The 23,314-nt window shown below is 41.4% G+C and overlaps 1 protein-coding gene across 1 annotated transcript in view; it reads left to right on the top strand.

Annotated features, from left to right (window-relative positions):
* Positions 1-23,314, top strand: part of LOC137268289 (sodium- and chloride-dependent glycine transporter 2-like) — a 38,911-nt gene that overhangs the window by 11,670 nt on the left and 3,927 nt on the right. The window contains exons 2-13 of the mRNA XM_067802834.1: positions 13,946-14,132; positions 14,773-14,904; positions 15,487-15,614; positions 16,269-16,462; positions 17,671-17,809; positions 18,531-18,665; positions 18,921-19,024; positions 19,804-19,928; positions 20,099-20,211; positions 22,000-22,128; positions 22,684-22,783; positions 22,905-23,011. Of these exons, the coding sequence (XP_067658935.1) occupies positions 13,946-14,132; positions 14,773-14,904; positions 15,487-15,614; positions 16,269-16,462; positions 17,671-17,809; positions 18,531-18,665; positions 18,921-19,024; positions 19,804-19,928; positions 20,099-20,211; positions 22,000-22,128; positions 22,684-22,783; positions 22,905-23,011 (1,593 nt within the window). The remainder of the gene's footprint in view (positions 1-13,945; positions 14,133-14,772; positions 14,905-15,486; positions 15,615-16,268; positions 16,463-17,670; positions 17,810-18,530; positions 18,666-18,920; positions 19,025-19,803; positions 19,929-20,098; positions 20,212-21,999; positions 22,129-22,683; positions 22,784-22,904; positions 23,012-23,314) is intronic.

Consider the following 23,314-nt stretch of genomic DNA (forward strand, 5'->3'; position numbering starts at 1 on the left):
ATCTTGCAGAAACTTTCGTCATTCCTAATTCGTTGGTGATAATATGCTCAACCCTCTCATGAGAGATGCCCACTACACTAGCAATATGTCGAGTAGTCAATCGTCGATCATCCATCAACATATCGAGCACTCGCGTGATGTTTTCTGGAGTGGTTGCTGTTGAAGGCCTTCCTGAGCGTGAGTCATCATCAAGGCTTTGTCTGCCACGCTTAAATTCTGCAGCCCTCTTCTTTACTGTGGAAAATGAAGGAGCATCATCCCCTAGAGTGGAGACCATGTCAGCATGTATCTGTGTTGGGGACATCCCTTTCTTTTGCAAGTACTTGATGACTGCCCTGTATTCAGTTTTGTCCATTTCTGATGATTTCAGAGGGTAGGTTTACCAAAAGAGCTGTAGTTGAGATAAAACTATTGGTACGTTTGTCGTTCTTGTGTCTATGATTCACTAAATGATTGTCCTCATTGGTGGCAAACACCTGTCTCTACCTGGTGGGGAAAAAACCACTCAGGCTGAGAACTTTTCAGCCAACCCTCGTACATGAGTTCAAACGGGTACAAATTGTCATAAAGGACATCCGCCATTCTCATCAAAATCGTCGTCGTCGTCGTCATCGTCGTCATCATCATCACCATTCTCATCATCACCGTCACCGTCATCATAACCATCATCACCATCATCACCATCATCACCATCATCATCTCCACCATTCTCATCAGCATCAGCATCATTACCTATGTAAACCAGGCAAACTGGTGTTGTCAAAGATCAATCAGGGCCTGGAGACAACCCTTTCGTGATGTAACCAGGCAAGTTAACCCAGTCTCTATGACCTTGGGTATTCAAGCTATTAAAACCATTGTAAACATTACAACACAGACAGGTTATGCTGAAATAGGACGGTATAACCTTAAATATAACCGTCAGATAGGAAATGCGTTTTACTCTGGTAAACATTATAATTCAACCTTGATCCAGCTTCTACAGACTCTTTGGCGGTGGGGGTCTTTGGCGGTGGGGGGGTGTCTTTGGCGGGGGGTGTCTTTGGCGGGGGGGTAGTCTAGTGATTAAAGCGTTCTCTCGTCACACCAAATACCTGGGTTTCCTTATGGGTACAATGTGAGAAGCCTCTGGTGTCGTGATATTGATGGAATTTATCATTTATTATTGCTAAAAGTGGCGTGAAACTCACTCACTCTTCTGAAGCGAGTGGCACATATTCTTTCACAATTGGAGCAATGTAAATGAAGAAACTGTAATCCACACAAATTGCTTCTGGTATTACGTGAAAGTTTCCCTTGTGTCAAACAGACCAGCGTTCCTTTATCAGAAATCATATGCTCAATCCCGGCGTTTATGTGATATTCTACTGAAACGTACAAACTGCGATAAATATTAAACGTTATGAAAGTCAGACATCTTCACCCTACGCTGAGATGCCCGAGCACAGGTGACAGACAATCCTGTTTATATAATGACAAAGTCTCTAATGTGAACGCGATAGTCACGTGCCCGAGGCTGGATGTTTGTCGGGTCATGTTGATATGAGTCATGGTTGATCGGAATATGCTGGGGCAAGTGGACCGTGACGAGCGTGTGTTATTCATGGACATGCGTTGGAGAAAAGTGCTTAGTGTCGTCAACATATAACGCGGTTGGATCTCTGCAGAACTCTCAAATGACAATAATTTGACATAGTAAACCAAGTAAGGTGATAGCTGCTGTCTATAAGTCCATAAATCTCATGATATTTCTGTACTGGAACGTAAACTAGGAACAAAGCACGGTAATGTTTCCATCAAAATTTAATGTCCCTCCCAAATCGGAGATGTGTATCTTATCTTGTTTCAATATAATAAATTTACTGATCCCAGAAATATGTATTTAAAGAATTATTTTTGTAAACAATCATGCATGTTACAAAATGTAAGCCCTAGATGAAATTCATAATGTAAAGCAGTTACGAAATCTTTGTACATTTCTTTCCACCATAATGTGGGAGAACATGAAATTATTATTTATCTCTGCATAATTGCTAAATATATTTTTAAATACCCCTATGACACATTGCATATATTTGTATCCTTAAGGTAATAAAAGGATGATGATTGAGTTTAAGAATGCTATGATTCTTTTCAGATATGAGATCTTAACACAATGGTCTTAGCACAAATGAGGGTGTGTCATCTGATCATTAGTTTTGTGTCGTCATAAAATAGGTGAATGATTTGCAAGACATTTATCATTGTCAAAATATTACAAGAAAGCGGAATGTTATGCTATAATGATAGATTTATCATATTTTCACAGTACTAGAATATGAACTTTACAAAGACATAAACACATGCTACATTTGACCACGTTCTAAATGGCATCGTGTAATCATAGCTTTCGGCCGTGGGAGCCGTGCCAATTCACACCTACCAGAGGGGTACACAAAGTATGCAGTCTAGACTACCAGTTGTCCGACTTCCTTTTTTTTGTGGAAGTCGCGGTGGCTGAGCGGGTTAGGCGGCTGACTTTGTGTGCTGGCGATTAGACTCTTGAGGGTGTTAAACGTTAGTTCCCGTTGGGACTCAACCCAACTAAAGAACTTTACCAAAATGGTGTAGTCCCAAACTGAACATATGTTTAACATATGTACGAGTACATTCTCTTCAACTCTTGACATGCAAAGGTTGATTCCATTTAGTAAGTACAAGTATATGATTAAAAACGGATTGTTGTATTATGTTTATTGTGCTGTATAAGGACATATTGACAATGCCATACCAAGCGATTCAAATTTATGTCCTTTCTACATAAAAGAACGGGTTATCAGTTTACTACGCGAAATAAATTACCTCGAGCTGACAATACGATTCAGCACCACAAACATTTCCCCTACCCCCTATTGAATGTGGACTAGTTAGAATGTGAAAGAACTTCCACTTGCGTAACATTTAACATGTCGATATATGACTAGTATGAGATGTCTTACTTGAGAAGTATGCTCCTGCATGTCTGTGCATCACTGAAAATGAAATCGAAATATTTATATGAATTGTTAATATGCATATATTATGCATGGTTTAAAGCAATAAGTATATGCATTGTGTGCACTCCTCTGTATAGAAGCCGCCATATAGCTAGAATATTACTGAGTGTGGCGTAAAACTAAACCCCTATGATTATTGAGAGTGAGTTTAGTTTTACGCCGCTTGTAGAATATCCCAGCAATATCAAGGCGGGGGATATCAGAAATGGACTTCACACATTGTACCCATGTGGGGAATCGAACCCGGGCTATGGGCGTGTCAAGCAAATGGTTTAACCACTTTGCTATCCCATCTCCCCTTCCAACAAGAGGGGAGAATAAGTTTATTATTTAGCAGTGAATGAGTGAATACTGCTAAACGCCGCATTCGCAATTTCGCTGATATTCTCAGGGAATCTTTTAGCAGGCTGTTTTTTACTCGTGTTTGTTATCAGTTAAGCTCCCGAACCTGTAAATGTCTCCTATAATTCATGAGATGTTGGGACACCTTGGGCATCAGTTCTGAAAAGTCTCACATTCCAAGTGAGCATGTACAACGCAAGAGTACACGTCAAAATATAAATTGACGGGTACGGCTGAAATTATCGATAAATCGCGTTAGCTTTTTATGGATGTGACCGGGCACTCTTCAGGTGGGCAAGAACTGAATAGGACCAACAGAGCGTGAAGGGCTGCACCGGTAAAACAGGTGGATGAGATCTGTCACCTCGTCAGATTTTTGTGTGTTCCAGCGAGGCGGTGAGGCGCGTTTGTAACTGTTGTTCATCCGAAAGTGTTTCCGTTTTGATTTAGAAAAATGAAGGTAAGACATTTCAGGCATGCATTTGCAAAATAGTTTTTCCAAAGTTTCATTTTTAATATGACATGGCAGTAATGAATGTTTTAATCTTGATAGTTTGAACGGGGTGTTTTTGAACAAATTTGGGTCTTCGCGACTGAACTTTTCATCTGTAATGTACGACAAGCTCTGTGAATGCAATCATTTGTGAATTATTTTATTTGTTTGTTTGACTGATTTTTTAAAAAATCATGCGTTACTCTAAATTAAGGATTTCAGCGTAGTTTTATGCAAGTAATTGTAACACATATTTATGCATCTATTCCGCATAGTGTATAGATAAGGAGCAATTTTGCAGGAGAGTAGTCCAGTTTGGGGAGAAAACCGCTTTACAAAGTGCCCGGATTTGACACATTCCATTGTATCAGTAATTACCTTCGCATGTAAATATTAAGATGGTCTTCTCATTGCGTACATACGTGCAATCATATCATGAATGTTGTAAGTTAGTATCAGACTGAAAACAAAACCCAGTTCCCTTAAAAGTCGTTTTCAAACCCCAGAAACATTTCTTATTGACCTTATAGTTGCCTCGATACACATACTCCGCTTGTCATGAACTACGGATTAGACGAAGTTCAGTGGAAACTGTCAAAACTGGTATCTGTCCAATCCGGCATGTTGTCATCACCGGCATAAAATCTCAGTCCTATCCGTGGCTTGTACATTTATCACCAGCTCTACGATCCGGCACATTGTCTAAACCAGAGTATTTCCTTCAGTGCCGATGTAGACAGCTTCCACTGTAATCTCAAAAGCGTACCATTTCACTTTCAAGTTAAACTTTAAAGCTCTTCAATCGCTTGTATTTACATCTCTTTGAATAAACAATTCAACAATGACCAGTAACTGTGTGTTTGCTAGCTTAAAATACTGAATGCATCGTTTCCTGAGAGCCACTTAAAGCTTTAAATGTTTTGGAAAGTACCCATGCTTGATTATTCCTTGAAATGCAATGTTTTGTTGCTTGAGTATTACATAAGGTCTTGCTCGGCAACCGCCATTCACTCGGAAAGATCTATGCCTTCAAAGGCCTTGTACGGCAACCGTCATTACCTCGAGAAGATCTATGCCGTTGAGGGGAATGTGGAATATGTTCAAAAAACAATATCGCCACCATTCTTTCTCTATGGAAGCAATGTATGTATTATGAAGGTGACAAAATGTTTTGAGCTGATAGTGGAGTTAACGAGGGGTCGGTCCTATCTTTCATTACTAGGCCGCTGTATTGGTATATCTTTGACAATAACAACCATCCAGTTGTCACATTCCCCAGATGGGATTCGTGTCAGATATTGTACACAACTCGCGTCCGTGTGCCTCTCAAACGACAATAAAAACTATGAACCTCTTTCCTCATAAGAAATCCTGGTACGCCTACATTCTGACAGATATTAAAACGACCATGGAATGGTGGTAGTGACTGGTTGGGATGGGCGGTGACGGCTTGTAATATTTGGGGTATTGACGGGATGTGGGTGGCATCGTCCCAGAGAATACGGGGTGGATTAAGAATGAGGAGAGAGGTAAAATCTTGCTGTGTGTGGTTAAGGGTGGCGGGTGCCGTATAGTTTGGTGGGTATGCAGGGATGGGGAGAGGTGGGCTAATGAGGTATAGTATGATATAATATAATATCATATAGTATCTAAACTGAACCTATAAACCCACGAGTTTATCAAAGACCGTTTTCCAACAACATGCAGTATTCCAACAACATGCAGTTTTCCAATTTTCCAACAACATGCAGTTTTCCAACAACATGCAGTTTTCCAATATTCCAACAACATGCAATATTCAAACAGCATGCAGTATTCAAACAGCATGCAGTATTCAAACAACATGCAGTTTTCCAATATTCCAACAACATGCAGTTTTCCGATTTTCCAACAACATGCAGTTTTCCAACAACATGCAGTTTTCCAATATTCCAACAACATGCAGTTTTCCAACAGCATGCAGTATTCAAACAACATGCAGTTTTCCAATATTCAAACAACATGCAGTTTTCCAACAACATGCAGTATTCAAACAACATGTAGTTTTCCAATATTCCAACAACATGCAGTATTCCAACAACATGCAGTTTTCCAATATTCCAACAACATGCAATATTCAAACAGCATGCAGTATTCAAACAGCATGCAGTATTCAAACAACATGCAGTATTCAAGCAACATGCAGTTTTCCAATATTCCAACAACATGCAGTTTTCCAACAACATGCAGTTTTCCAACAGCATGCAGTTTTCTAACAACGTGCAGTTTTCCAATATTCCAACAACATGCAGTTTTCCAATATTCCAACAACATGCAATATTCAAACAGCATGCAGTATTCAAACAACATGCAGCATTCAAGCAACATGTAGTTTTCCAATATTCCAACAACATGCAGTTTTCCAACAACATGCAGTTTTCCAACAGCATGCAGTTTTCTAACAACGTGCAGTTTTCCAATATTCCAACAACATGCAGTTTTCCAATATTCAAACAACATGCAGTTTTCCAACAACATGCAGTTTTCCAACAACATGCAGTTTTCCAGTATTCCAACAACGTGCAGTTTTCCAACAGCATGCAGTTTTCCAATATTCCAATAACATGCAGTATTCAAACAGCATGCAGTTTTCCAATATTCCAACAACATGCAGTTTTCCAACAACATGCAGTTTTCCAACAACATGCAGTTTTCCAACAACATGCAGTATTCAAACAACATGTAGTTTTCCAATATTCCAACAACATGCAGTTTTCCAACAGCATGCAGTTTTCCAATATTCCAACAACATGCAGTATTCAAACAGCATGCAGTATTCAAGCAACATGCAGTTTTCCAATATTCCAACAACATGCAGTTTTCCAATATTCCAACAACATGCAGTTTTCCAACAGCATGCAGTATTCAAGCAACATGCAGTTTTCCAACAACATGCAGTATTCAAGCAACATGCAGTTTTCCAATATTCCAACAACATGCAGTTTTCCAACAACATGCAGTTTTCCAACAACATGCAGTATTCAAACAACATGTAGTTTTCCAATATTCCAACAACATGCGGTTTTCCAACAACATGCAGTATTCAAACAACATGCAGTTTTCCAACAACATGCAGTTTTCCAACAACATGCAGTTTTCCAACAACATGCAGTTTTCCAATATTCCAACAACATGCAGTATTCAAACAACATGCAGTTTTCCAACAACATGCAGTATTCAAACAACATGCAGTTTTCCAACAACATGCAGTTTGTAACATCATAGTATGGAACATTCTGTGAAGACATCCCAACAAAAGTCGTGCGTCGATGACCTCAGCAGACAGACTTTGGACAACCTGATCAAGATGGAGGACTGCATTCAAACGGCGCAGTAAATAAGAATCTGATACATTTTGCAGCAACAATGCCATAAACATGCGTAGCAAATATACAATGTTTCCGACTATAGCTGACTCACAATACTATCGTAGGTTTTGCGCGACGGAGAAATGTTTGAAACATACGGACAATGGATAAAGGAAAATCTATGTTGGCATGAGTATAATTTCTTTGTAATTAATTTTTGGGAGGTAAAATTAGATTCCTGGAACTGACACATGCAACAGCTTTTTGTCAGGTTTTAATATAGAAGACATAAACATGAACTTTGATGAACTCATGATTGCGTTTATGCGATTATATTTTGTTCGAAAATTGCGTTTCTTTTGCTGCTCAGCATAGTTACTTAATTTTACGGTTCAGTACATTAGACCATTTCATTACTTTATAGAAGAAGAAGAAGATTATTTTATTTAAGTGTAACGTGCTGTGGTACAAAGTATATAGACATATTACCATATATCAAAAACAGCACCCGGCCAGTTGGCCTATGAGACACTGGATCACACATACATTACATACATTACATACCGTACCTGTATACCATACATACGTACGTGCGTACCTACCTACCTACCTACCTTCCTACACGCACGCACGCACGCACGCACGCACACACACATACATACATACATACATGCATACACACTTCCCAACCCGACTTGCAACACACACGAGCGCACATTTGTTGAAATGAGTAATTATGAGGTTGTCGGGGCCTCTATTGTTGTGGGTTAAACTTAATCCCCTGTTATTTTTCGTGCGGTCAGATTCTATGCCTTGCATATCTTTACACCCCAGTGGAGGAATGAATGAAAACGTGCGGTCAGACTCTATGATTTGCTAAATTTGGCATTTCAATACAAAATTTGACATATTGAAGTGCATATATTGAAATTTAGAAAGTGATCTATGTGTTTCCCCGAAATAAGGACATGTCCTCGTGATGCAAGCATACCATGTGCGTCATCACTGCACAGGTGCAGCAGATTACCCTTGTGGCTGAAGCGTTCGCTCGTCACGCTGAAGACCCGGGTTCTTTCCCTTCAGGGTTATCTATCTGAAGCGCATTTCTGGTTTCCCTCACCGTGATATATTGCTGGGATATTGCTAAAACCGACGTAAAACTCACTCACTCACTCAAGACTGCGCGGGTTTGTCCGGTCGGTCACTCTCTCACCTTTGCTTTCTCACACGACAGTATCAGTCGGCGAGCGCCAATGTTAAAATGGGAGTGTCAGTTTAATATATTTGTAGCCGTGGGTATCCACGACAACCGTTAAGCGTGAGCGATATTCAGGCTTTTGTGTGATGATTTAATGACTTCAAGCGCTAGTTCCAAAACCAGATTTTTAAATAATTCTTTCTACTTGTAAGTCTAGACATAATGCAGCAAACATGTTTTTATTCTTTTGAACAGTCTGTACCGGTAAGTTAACTTTTCAGAACCTTTACACCTACATGCACGTATTGTTTCATATACTTACACGTGCACGATGCATCAGCATATGTAGTCAGTTTAATCACAGATACCCCAGAAGATGGATGGGGTAATCAAGTGATAGAGAGAGCGAGTGAGTGTTCACACTTGTTAACCATGACGAACCGCCCCAAACCCCACCCTACTCATCTTGATCTTAATTTATAAATTAATATCAATGAGAACTCCGTCTCTTGTTCTCCACAGAGGCAACGTAGTAGAATTTAGCAATGGTCTATGTTGGTTTATCGTAGATAGAGTATGCGATATGGCTTGGAAAGTTGAAATATTAAATGGGAGGATGGTGTAGCCCAGTGGTGAAAGCGTTCGCTCGTCACACGGAAGTCACGGGTCCGATTCCCCACATAGGTACAATGAGTGGAGCCCTTTTCAGGTGTCCCCGTCCTTGATATTGGATTATTGGCAAGAGCGGTGTAAAAACTAATCACTCACTCTCTGACGTACCAGAGAAAGTATACAGCGGGTGCATTGAAACAAAACAACGTAAATATGTTTAGAAAGTATACTACCGAGGAAAAGAAATTATTTGCCCATGTTTGCTGGTACAAAAATTAAATAAGTGAGAAACAGTTTTCAGAGATGGTGGACCTGATATAGATCGTCTGTATCATATTTTGTCATCATGTCGGTGACTGTGTCCAGGCTTGAAAAGTACTTAACATTTCTGTAAACGTCTTCAAATCCAGTTTTAAAATGTATACACTTTACCAGGCAACTGCATTCTAGTTTTTTCGTTGTGGATATTTTCCAAATTTTCTTTGTTTGAAAAAAACAAATAACCCAACTTTATTCATCATTTTTGTAATTAAACAGTGATTAACGTTCTGTGTCTTCAGATTCTATCAATAGCTTAAAACCCCACCTCTTAATATACGTCTTTATAAGCTGAACCCAAAATTAAACGGCTAAAGCCCTTGCTAAATACAAAACACTACACCGGGTCAATCGTTAAACAAAGAATACAAAAGTAAACTAAAATAAACCGAAATTTGCATAGAACACGGAAGATGTGAACGCCAGTCGTTAGCAGGCACAGGAATTAACGGTATGTCAGTCCTAACACTGACTCCGAGTTGTCAAACACATGTTTGTCACTGTGGTGATTGTCTGTGAAGTCTGTTCCTAGTTTACCGTCCGCTACTCGCTGACTAACTAATGTATGACGCGGTCGTTATGAGGCAGAAGATGACCATGGTATGTTATAAACTGTTTTTGTTGTATATACTTTTTATAGGGACGGTGGGGTAGACTAGTGGTTAAACCTTTCGTTTGTCATACACTAGACCAGGGTTCGATTCCCATTTCTGGTGTCCCCCGCTGTGATATTGTTGGGATATTACTAAACGTGACGTAGAACCATACTCACTCACTCACTCACTCATTCATTCAATATTGTTTTTTCATGGGTGTGTCTTTCAGTGGGGACCCGTGAAGGACTCGGGGTAGAATAGGCCTTCAGCAACCCGTGTTTGCTATGAAAGGTGACTATGCTTGTCGTAAGAGGCGACTAACGGCATCGGGCGGTCAGGCTCGCTGACCTGGCTGACACATGCCATCGGTTCCCAATTGCGCAGATCGATGCTCCCGTTGTTGATCATTGGATTGTCTGGTCCAGACTCGATTATTCACAGACCGCCACCATATAGCTGGAGTATTTGCTAAGTGCGGCGTAAAACTAACCTCACTCACTACAGGGCTTCTGAAGAGGCCCGCCCAAAGAAAGATTGGAATTTGATCACGTGTTATAAACTGATAACACGAGACACGTTCTGCAGGCAGTAATGAAAGGAATACGTGCAGCACGTGCATTCCATGCAACGTGTTATATTTAGGATGTGCATATGACATAACATTCATTATCGGAGTATATCGGGATTACTGCTGTTTGGTCCGCAAAGGTCACTTTTTCCTTTCTTGGTTTATGGGTATGAATTGTCAGCAGTTTATGAGAAAGGGTAGCCTACTTAATGCCCCCCTTCTACAAGCTTCCCAACTGATTAACGGTTTTGGAAGATCGAATACGTGAGTTGGATTTTACTCCTCTTTTTGATATTCTTTCCTTAACAAAGGCGATAGGGCAGTCAAGTGGTTAAAATGTTTTCTTGCTTGGCTGAAGACCTGGGTTCGATTCCCTACGTGGGTACAATGCGTGAAGCCAAATTATTGTGTCGCATACCGTGATATTGATAAAAGCTGCGTACTTTTGTCCTTAAAGATACGAAAGGATTGTGATATAATGTGCTAACGCCTGCTGTCATGACAGTATGAGATATTCATACAGTTTTGATAGCTTTTTATCTTTAACGCTCTCCCACCGTTTTAGTAGATAAGCTGAACTGAATATTCTCTGAGTCTTGTTATGAATGTGACTTATATGTTCTTTAACAACGAATTATACGTCTACAAGATTTAACCCATAGCGATACATGACATGGAGACGTGGAGAGCGCTTCACTACGTGGGTATTCAGAGATGGTTTCTTCACGACACATTCAAACATCGTTAACCCGGTTCACAACGCTTCTACTGAAATCGTCCAGATTATCCCAGTTGGCGAAATTTACGCTGGTCTTGTGGAAACTGGCTAGTAAAACTTCACCAGGGCAACTAAATTATAAGTTTGTAGTGGTCCTGGTAGCCAGTGATTTTTATATTGACAGTTAAGTAAACATACAAATGTTATTTGGGGTCGGTGAAGTACAGATAGGACCATTTATATTAATTTAATTATTGCCCATTCACCACTCGAGTGGTCTATTGGGAAAGTTTGAAAGGTTTCTTTCCCTGATTATCCTTTGTCGGTTAAAAACCTTGCATAGTTGTGTCTGCGTTAGTGGCGTCGTTGTGGTGGGTAGTACAGCTCCAGTTACCGGCGATTTCAAGTTTCATCCTTCTGATGTGTAACTAATCACCCGGAAATCGCCACCGAACTAACCCGAATATACCATATCTTCCTATCTGATTACACCGATAACCTTCGCAATCATTAGCTGGGGGCAATTCACAAACACCTGCGACGAGCTGGGGATGTACAACGGCCGGAGGGACCGTCGTCCAGATCATCACAGGTGTCGTAAGATTAGTATTTATCGATGCATTACTGCTTGACCACCTCCTTTGTTTAACCCGTGACTATATGGTAAGAGTTGAATTTCAGCAACCCATGCTTGTCGCTAGAGGCGAATAGCGGAATTGGGTGGTTAGGCTCGCTGACCTATTTGACATATGTCATGTCTTCCAAGTTAGATGGATCGATGTTCATGCTTTTGATCACTAGATTGCCTAGTCCAGACTCGATTATGTACAGACCCCCGCCACAAAGTTGGTATATGACTGAGTGCAGCATCAAACAACAAACAATGATGATCAGTGATATTGCTCAATTCCGCTCCTCTGATGTCAACAACACGAATATAGAGCATGGACCAAAAAACCCAGATGATTGTGGTATTGTACTTGACAACCACGAATATGTCAGTACCACACTAAATGGTCTGTCAGAGGGATCTCACTGCTTCCCACGATCTGTCTTGGCGAAGCTAGGGACATACTGGTTTAAGAATAAGACAACTGCGCACCCCAGTGCCAGGAAACACCAAGTAGAATAACACTAGGATCGAACTTGAACCTCAGTATAATAAAGGAGTACCGCAGACTCTGCCTAACAGCAGAAGAAACCCAACTGTGTCTTTCCGTCAAGTGTTTAAATGCAAGACATAGACATGAACGCTTACTTTAATGAGATTGCATTTTTTTCTTTTTCTGTTCAGTATATAATGTCCGGATGAGGCCTCATTGTAAAATAACGCAGATTACAATACATTGCCTTATTCCTACATGGGGCCAGGTAACGACATCTCTGCCCTAAACACACCGAAGCTGAAATACAAGATGATTTGGTGACATTATAATGGCATAGGTGGGAAAAGGGTCGTTCCGCTCTGAAAAACGCCACTGTTTCAGAAATAGCTTATGATGACAGTGTTGTCCTGCTTGATGTGAATCCGTGTCCATGTTTAATAGCCTTGCTGGTATATGCAGCCAGGCTACAAAACAACTAGCAATGCGAGATGGGACGATTGTTATATTTCAGCAAATTTCCCTCATTTGACAATTCTGCAACAAAGACATCACAGCAAATGTCTGTATCAAGTCCGCAAACTTTCTTAGTATGATAAAGGTCACTTCTCACGTAGTAATAATGCACTAATGGACATGGCTTTGAAGTATTCGTAATTGTTAACAATATACTTTTCCAAATTACAGAAAATATACTGAGAGAAAAAATTATGGGGTCACTTGAAAACACAAGTGTTCCCGTCTTGTTTTCCCATGTTTCTTGACAAGCTTTACGTCGCATAGCTTGTGAAAAGGGGGAAAATAGAGGAACACTTGTCCTTTCAATCCCAGTGGGAGTAAATAGTCATTTCGTTAAGAGAGTTTAAGTCATCAAAGATCGGTTAGTCCATTACAAATGAGACTACTCGAGTGTGGAATTATCTTCTTGATCAATGTGAATCAGAATCATATCAAAGATATTCTGCAGATTCCTTGGGTGTTACTGATCAGTCTGAAAATGCACTACACTAAATCCTCTGGTATCTCACGTTTTTGGGGACCCGTGAAGATCCGGGGTTAGAATCGGTCTTCAGCATCCCATGCGTATAGAAACACCATGGACTAAGGAGATCGGGTGGTCAGGCTCGCTGACATGGCTGACAATTGTTGTTCATGTTGTTGATCAGTGGACTGTCTGGTCCGGACGCCATTATTTACAGACCGCCGTCATTTAGCTGGAATATTGCTGAGTGAAGCGTAAAACAACAGACTAACCAACCGGTTTTTAGGTTACTTAGGTTGTCTAATTCACATTAACTCGATGCAGATACATGTACTTTGTCTATATTGGTGTATTTTCATGTTGGCGAAAGAGCTAATTTTGGGGGTTATATTCATCTTCTCTTTGGTAATTATCCGGTCAACGCAGTGTCCGGAATAACAGCGTCAATGTGCCCCAACGGTGTTGGTCGTTGCTTACGTTGCCCACCACTGGTTCGCTTGGTCCAGACACAATTATCAACAGCTGTGATATAGATTGTATGATCGTGCCTGCGGCATCACGCAACACTCACTCGCCGCCAGCCCCACCCATTCATGTCGGCAACTGTAAGTTACAGATTCTCTCTTTTTTCAGGAGGTGAGCACACGATCAGCAGACGCCTATCTCAGTCACAACGATGAACGGAACCAGACGACGTCTGACCAGGAGGAGAGGGGTCAGTGGGGTAACAAGGCTGAGTTTGTCCTGTCCTGTATCGGTCTTTCCGTGGGGCTGGGCAACGTGTGGAGGTTCCCCTACCTGGCTTACAAAAATGGAGGAGGTGAGTCCAACTGATTTCTTTTCTGTTGCCTTAGAGTGAGCATAGTTTTATTAGAGATGTTCAAATAATGTTTTGGGACCGGTAGGGTAGCCTAGTGGTTAAAACGTTCGCGCGTCACACCGAAGACCCGGATTCGATTCTCACCATGGGTAAAATGTGTAACGCTCATTTTTGGTGTCCCCTGCCGTGATATTACTGGAATATTGCGAAATGCAACGTAAAACTAAACTCACTAACTTACTCACGCGAGAAATGTTCCAGACCTAGGAACACCAAAAATGGGCTTCATGCCAAGAAAACCCGGCTGTTCTATGGGTCGAGCAACCGCTTTAACCTCTTCACTACTTCACCACCCCTTTAAGTCTGATAAATGATTATCGGGACATTCCCATTCACCCGTGCCTTTGAGAGTGGTCGAGGGTATTGATCTGAGGAGAAATCTAGTGTGATGCACGAGGACCTGGCCACATTGGTACAATGTGTGAAGCTCCTTTCTGGTGTCTCCCGCAAGATATTGCAGGAATATTGCTAAAGACGGCGTAGAACTATACTCACTCACTTTAATCCAACATTATGCTATCAAATGCTGCCAAAAGAAGCGATACACACAACTAACTCACTAACCCATTCTTTGTTGTAGCCGCATTCCTGATCGCCTACCTGATCCTGCAACTGTTGATAGGGAAGCCTATGTACTTCATGGAACTTGTGATGGGGCAGTTCTCCGGGAAAGGACCAACAGGTGTCTGGGAGATGAACCCCAGTGCCAAGGGTGAGATACTCATCTTTGTAAAGAGGTGTCAAGGATATAGCTTAAGATTACTTCTCTTTTTAAAAAAGCCTCTAGAACTACTATTGAAACCACTATGAATCTCCTATTCTTAAAATACTATAATTAAGAATCAGTTTCACGTGCGAGTGAAAGAGGAAAAGGGGATTTTACGTTTCAACGTGTAGGTTTAAAGGATTACACCATTGACGGTCACTTCTTCAGTCGACCCAATTCTAAATTCTTAAGGCCTTGCCTATCACCAACCACTTCACCTGAACCATTTACTTTGGTTTGTTTTATTGTTCGTTTTGCTGTTTTACGCCGCTCTCAACACTATTCCAACATTATAGAAGCGGTCTGAAAATAATCGAGTCTGGGACAGACAGTCAAGTGATCAATATCACGAGCTTCGATTTACGCAACTGGGATATGTTGACATGTGTCAACCAAGTCAGTAAGTCTGACCAACCGATCCCGTCAGTCGCCTCTTACGACAGGCTCGGTCTTCTGAAGACCAGTTCTAACCCAGAGCTTCACGGGTCACCATATATAAAACCGCTCTAAGCTCTGGTGTCATTGCAGGTATTGGTATCGCTATGGTCATCATCTCCCTCGACGTCGCTATCTACTACAACGTCATCATGGCCTACACACTCTACTACTTCTTCTCCTCTATGCAAGCCGTGTTGCCGTGGACGAAGTGTAAAGAGGTGGGTGAAGATTATCTTCTGGATTTTCAAATAACCGAATTACCGGGCGGCAATGTCGCACTGAGTCGGTTTGGTCTCAGTTAACGCTCATGGAGTGCCGCACATGCATTTGTTTCACTGTTATATCTACAGCTCGTATTCCCATGTAACACAAACTAACAATAGGGATTTGAAATTGATTTTTCTGTTCAAGATTTATATGTTCAATCTGTAAGGTAACATTATGAGGATTTGCAAACCTAATTTCACTTTTTTCTATTTACATTTGCGCAACAGTTTCAGTCAAAAGGAAATTATTCTTAAAAATTCGAATTTTAAATATACAATTATCTGTTTGTTTACATATCCGTCAAAATTCGTTTTGCATGTACATTTACAGCATTCTAAATTATAACTATTTAAATAATTGATGTAATCTGATATGGTATAACGTTAGCACAGTCGCTGGAGTGTTCGCTCGCTGAGTGATTAACGGTGTTCATCGCTTTGATAAAACGTTTGGTTAAAGAGTGGTTCCTGGTTCACTTCGCGGAACGTCATCTTGCCCCAAAGCCTATACTGTGGTATGAGATATGGGTCCAGGCTGTATTGGGCTATGCGCCATACAAGCATATGCACTCATTCACTCACTCACTCATTGTCTGTGGTCCCCAGGAATGGATCGAACTGGGGTGTGTAGAACAGAGAAGAAAGGCGCCGCCATTCTGTACAGAGAACGCCACGTTTAATGAGCTTTTGTCGGAGTGTGCCTGCACGAAGAATGAAACGATCGACAACTTCTTGACCGTGAATTGCACGAACCTCACCTACACAGGTTTACCTAAGTCTTCAGCTGAGTTTTTCTTCAAGTAAGTGCTAGAGATAATATTTTCTTAACTTTCTTTTTCCCGAATTTGTTTTAGTGATATGTTTATTATCGATTACAAACTGAAACTAACTGATAGAGATACACAGGTACGCCGCTGTCAGCAATATACCAGCAATATACCAGCAATAAACCAGCAATAAACCAGCAATACCAGCAATATCATGGTGGGGGACACCAGGTATGGCCTTAACACATTACTTCTATGTGGGGAATCGAACCCAGGCCTTCGGCGTGACGAGCGAACGCTTTAACCACGGTGTTGGTGTTCACAGAATTTGAAACCCATTTCTTCGCTCACGTGTTGATGTGAAAAAGTCTTCCAAACGTCTTCCTTATGTACCTGACTGTCTGGTATACACCTAAAACGTAGGGGATATTTGATTTACAAGATTGATAAAATGCAAATAATGAAGCCAAGGAGGAAACAGAGAATGAAAAGAAATTGGGGGAAACTGTGACAATTTATTCCATAGCTTTGGGCTCGTTTCATCTGTATGGATATATATTACTTTTTTCTCACATGCACTGGCTTTTGACACGCTCGCAAAATGGACTATCCACTATTTTTAATGGTGTATTTTGCAACATCTTTAAATTTGGAGCAGCCCGTCATTCGTAAAACCTTCAAATGAACGTTATTAATTGAAGGAAATGTCTTTTAAACAGGGATTAGTCATTTCAGATTCACTCGGCAAATTTCGCTACCCGTCGTTGGTTACCCCTCGGGAAAAGCCAGTCATAAAAACAAAACTATAATTTTACTGTCTGTTATCGATGTACCTTCAGAACCTGTTACGTAAATGTCAAGCATGAATATAGACTGGTGTTGTAATTAGGATAAACGAAATTAGGTACACCACAGCCAAAACAGGAACATAACGAGACCCACAGTATTGTTGCGTCGTGTCATGCGAGCGAAACTTGTCCCCGTTTCGGATAGCTCCAAATGTGGCTTTGAGAAGACCCGAATGAAGAACAGGCCAAGGGGAGTTGTGTCCCTTACATGTGACTTGGGCTTCCTCGTGAGCTTTCTTTCACTTGCAAATATATATATGTGTGTGTTTCTTGACATCAAACATTCTTGTTTCTTGTCATCAGACGTACTTGTGTCTTCCCATCAGATGTATTTGTTTCTTGCCATGGCATGTATATGTGTCTTGTTATCATACGACTTTTTTCTCCTTACAGTGAGGAGGTCATTCAAAAGTCCGCTGGGTTGGAACCCGAGAACATGGGCGCGCCATTATGGAAGCTGTCGCTATGTCTCCTGTTGTCATGGATTGTAGTTGTACTGTGTCTCATTAAAGGCGTTAAGTCTTCAGGCAAAGTAAGGCCACGTCTGACATTATCATACAGATTATTTGAAATAAAAAATGATCTCCATTCGAGCTTCCAACACACATTTCTTGTAACAGTTAACAGGGTATCGAGGGACCACCATGGTCGCTGTCTATTGTCAATGATCCGGGGTGTGTACATAACAAGGATCACCCTGAAAATATCCACATCAATATCAGCATGCGGTTGGGTCTGTAAAGAGAACATACGTCACGAGCATCGGCGTATGGTACTCCATGGCGTATACTTTAGAGATTGGGGAGCTAGGCCATCACATCGTCTGTTACTGAAAGCTTAGGTTGTAAAAGACGAACTCTTACCGGAGGGAAGGGGGTATCAAAGATCCCCCAAATAAGAATGAAATGGTCAACCTGGTGACTAATGGATTAGATCGATGCTCATATCTTCAATCACTATTTTTACAGATCGAGAATTTTACACATTATAGCGTGTGTCACATATGTGTGTATATAAATAGTGTGACGAGATCGGATGACCAGGCTCGCTGACTAGGTTGACACATGTCATCGTGTCTCGATTGCGATCGATGCTCATGCTGTTGATCATTGGACTTTCAGGTGCAGAGACTCGACCATGCACTTGGAATATTGCTGAGCGCGACGTTAAACATCTAGCAAACCAAACCAAACCATAATTCCCTCTGTCGGTAGCAAGATGTGTGACATATGGTATAACATTGTATATTTCAGGTGGTATACTTCACAGCTACCTTCCCTTACATAGTTCTGCTCATACTGTTGGTGCGAGGAGCGCTGTTGGATGGTGCTATCGACGGGGTCAGATTCTTCATAATACCTGAGTGGTCAAAACTACTCGATATAGAGGTGAGTACCATACCCTACCTCTCTCCGGATAGAAATGACAACAGCTTCCAAAACTGAATACGGTAGCTGGTCTTCTGCAATGTCACAGAGTTACTTCGCGTCCTGGTACCAGGATCTGCTAATCGCAGTCCTTTAATCACAGTTTTACAATGAGACATAATTTTGATGTGTCAAAATGATCAACATGGAACACCGCATCACCTTTTCCCCCAGTAAGTAAACAAATTGACATTCACTCACTCCGTGTATGTCCAGGTGTGGGTTGCCGCTGCGGGGCAGATGTTCTTCTCGCTGTCGGTGTCTTTCGGTGGTATCCTCATGTTCGGCAGCTATAACAAGTTCAGAAACAACGTGTATGGGTAAGTATCACGCTGACATTTCTGTAATCCACACCATTACACCTGTCTGTTCTCCTTTGTCACATCCTACCTGTGACGATGCAGAGTAACACTGATGTTCAGTAGGTCATGCATGGCTTATCTCCCCTTGGTGAAGTTTCTATTCTTCTTAAGAACACCATGCCTGCTAAGCGGCAGAGAGAATGAGTAGGCCTAACGCCGCTTAGCAATATTACGGCGAGAGACACTGAATTGAACCCATGTTGGAAACGAACCCGGACGTTCGACGTAGCGAGCGAACGTGAGAGGCGAAAATAGGCCAGGTGCATTAACTTGGTTGATGCTTTGTATTATCTCCGAGTTCTTCATTATGTCAATCACTGATTTCGCTGGCCCAGACACGACCATTACCAACCACTAATCATGTCATTGAATCTGCTGCTGAAAGTTGTGACAATGGTGGCACAGTGGATTGAGGAGCCACAGCCCACGCGGTGTGATCGCTGGTTTGAGTCGCTAATTTGCTCTTTTGTTGAGACAGACAGAAATTGGTGTTTTATTTCTGAACACTCTAAGCAATAAAATAAGACAAGATCGATGTTTGAAATGTACAAGTGATAAAATGCAATCACGAACATTTTCATTTCAAGTACAGTGTATGTGTGTCGTAACCATCATTAATAACTGTTGACGTAGAGTTGCTCCCATATAACATAAGTTTTCGGTCATTATAGAGAGCGTTATTATCTCCCTTGTGTTCAGTGTAATAAACATTCTTAGTTGTTTTTCTTTCTTTCCAGAGACGCGTTGCTCATTAGTGTTATGGATTTGGTGACAAGCGTTATAGCGGGGTTTGTTATATTCACCACCTTTGGCGGCATGGCCAAAACCATTGGGGCCAACGTCACCGACGTCGCTGAAGCAGGTACGTCAACGTCAATTAATTACCAGGCCAACATCGGCGTCATTCCTACTACGACTAACAAAACAGACTCTTGTATGGTAATTTCTAAAGCAGTTACATGTGTTTTTTAATTTTTAAAAAGAAAGATTAACCATGTAACCTACTGAATATGGCGTCATACTTGTGTCTAGGTTATGGACTGGCGTTCGTGGCCTACCCAGAAGCGTTGTCCAATTTCCCCTTACCCCAGCTGTGGTCAGTCATCTTCTTTTTCATGCTGTTTACCCTGGGGCTGGACAGTGAGGTGAGTGACCAATCCCGAGTTCGTATCTCAGTTTGGGTCGGGTCAACAAAATGGCTTCTCGGTATTGATATGATCCTCGGCCTGATACGACTGGCGATTATTATTTGATGTAAGAATGATCACTCAATGCACAGACGGGGCAGACATTCTCTGTTAACTTTTGACGCTAATGAAATTCCGTCTTCCTGTTAGAGAAGTTAGAGTGAGTGAGTAAGGTGTTACATCGATTTTAACAACATGTCGGCAGTATCACGGCGGTAGACACCAGGCTTTTCAAATTGTTTCCGCGTGGGGAATCGAACCCTATTTTCTTGAGGAACAAGCATTTTAACCGCCTGGCTATCACACCGTCCAACCAGCCATGAAGTCGAAGGTGTATAAACTTGCTGAAGCATCTGTGATTCATCAACACCTGCTGGTTCGAATCCTTGATTCGTATCGACTGTTGTCCTTTACATATGGGAGAGAGGGTGCTGTAAATACAAAGGAACCTTAGCAATACGTCAGTTAGTCCCCGTTGTATAAAGCAACCTTAGCAATACGTCAGTAAGTCCCTGTAGGTTCAAAGCAACCTTAGCAATACGTCAGTTAGTCCCAGTTGTATAAGTGAGTGAGTGAGTGAGTGAGTTTAGTTTTACGTCGCACTTAGCAATATTCCAGCTATATGGCGACGGTCTGTAAATAATCGAGTCTGGACCAGACAATCCAGTGATCAACAACATGAGCATCGATCTGCGCAAAGGGGAACCGATGACATGTGTCAACCAAGTCAGCTAGTCTGACCACCCGATCCCGTTAGTCGCCTCTTACGACAAGCATACTCACCTTTTATGGCAAGCATGGGTTGCTGAAGGCCTATTCTACCCCGGGACCTTCACGGGTCCCCAGTTGTATAAAGCAACCTTAGCAATACGTCAGTAAGTCCCTGTAGGTTCAAAGGAACCTTAGCAATACGTCAGTTAGTCCCTGTAGGTTCAAAGCAACCTTAGCAATACGTCAGTTAGTCCCTGTTGTAAAAAGCATCCTTAGCAATACATCAGTAAGTCCCTGTTGTAAAAAGCAACCTTAGCAATATATCAGTAAGTCCCTGTTATACAAAGCAACCTTAGCAATACGTCTGTAAGTCCATGTTGTATAAAGCAACCATAACACTATGTCTGTTGTATACATCAACTTTAGCAATACATCAGTAAGTCCCGGCTGTATAGAGCATCCTTAGCAATACGTCAGTAGGTCCCTGCTGTATAGAGCAACCTTAGCAATATGTCAGTAAGTCCCTGTTGTATAAATCAACCTTAGCAATACGTCAGTAAGTCTCTGTTGTATAAAACATCCTTAGCAATATGTCAGTAAGTCCCTGGTTTATAAAGCATCCTTAGCAACATGTCACTAAGTACAGTCTCTGTTGTATAAACCATCCTTAGCAATATGTCAGTAAGTCCCTGTTAAGGTATGGTAAGGTTAAGATTGCTTTGTACAACGATACCCAGGTCTGTGACACAAGTTTAGACTCAAGCTGCTTTTCAGCAAATATTCCAGCAATATCACGGCGGCGGACATCAGAAGCGGGCTTCACATATTATACCCATGTGGAAAACCGAACCCGGGTCTTAGGCATGATGCGCGAACGCTTTAACCCCTAGGCTACCTCACCACCCCCAGGTCTGTGTGCATTTGTGGTAAACGCTTCAACATTTCGTCCCACATCAGTAAAGTGTAGTTAGGTACGAAGGGAAATAAAAACCCAGGCTACTGATTCATCTTCCTGACGCTATGTTTCTGTTGCAGTTCGGGCTGATGGAGACGGTGTTGACCTGCATCCAAGATGAGTTCCCTCATCTCCGGAAGTACAAGAGTTGGCTCTGCGTCGGTCTCGGAGTCGGCTGCTACTTCCTGGCTCTGCCTTGTGTCTGTCCGGTTGGTGGCACCCAAGTTGAAATCAATGAAAACACAACACAAAGTCTTTTAGGCCGTACCTGATGCATTTGTTGTACACATTTCTATGGGTTGGGTCAAGGGTATTTTATTTTATATACTTTCTTGACAACGAGAATCTTCCAATACCAGAAAAATGCCATGGCAGGTTAAATAATAATATAAATCAAGTGCACCATAACTACTTTTAAGAACTATATGATACAGAAATTTAAATACAGTGTAGATAAACGACAGTCAAAATTTGAAATCTTTTACGTCACCTTAGCATCACCATACGTCACCATGTTGTGGTCGTAAGTATTTATAGCCCACAAGATAGATTAAATGAAAGACACCTAATACATTTACTTAATAGGAAAAAGCCAGCTGAAGTGTGGATCCGTTGGTCATTCATATAAAACAGGTTAATGAAATTGAAATTTTTGTTTGTCAAATTACAAACGTTATCAGAGGGTTCCTCAATCAACATCTGGCTCTCTAAAATTCAAGCTGTATGTAAGCATGTATGTACACATGTGACATTGACGTATTTAGGGAGGCGACTACGTGGTGACGCTGATGAACGACTTCGGCGCCGACTTCGCAGTCTTGGTGGTGGCATGCTTCGAGTGTATCGCCGTCATGTGGGTCTATGGTAGGTACTGTAAAAAATATACATGATAACGATGGTGATGGCGACAACGACGACGTGGAGAAGGTAGTAAATTTCATAAAATGCAGTTTCTTGGGGATAATTCCCAGTATTTGTTTTCCAGGCGTGATGCGATTCATGAAGGATATCGAATACATGCTTGGGAGTAAACCCCATGTGTGGCCTTACTGGGTGTTCTGTTGGGCTATATCATCACCAATCCTTATCGGGGTAAGTACGGTAATCTGTTAGTGTTGTATCAGGAGAATCTGTTACATCAGTATACGGTAATTCGTTACCCTGGGTACGATAATCTGTTACTTTGTGTACGGTAACCTGTTAATGCAGTGTGCTTTAATCTGTGAGTTACTGCTGTGTACGGTAACCTGTTATTGCCGTGTGCTTTAATCTGTGAGTTACTGCTGTGTACGGTAACCTATTATTGCCGTGTGCTTTAATCTGTGAGTTACTGCTGTGTACGGTAAAATGTTATTGCAGTGTGCTTTAATCTGTGAGTTACTGCTGTGTACGGTA

Source organism: Haliotis asinina, chromosome 16, assembly GCF_037392515.1.
Source record: "Haliotis asinina isolate JCU_RB_2024 chromosome 16, JCU_Hal_asi_v2, whole genome shotgun sequence".
Classification (NCBI taxonomy): Eukaryota; Metazoa; Mollusca; class Gastropoda; order Lepetellida; family Haliotidae; genus Haliotis; species Haliotis asinina.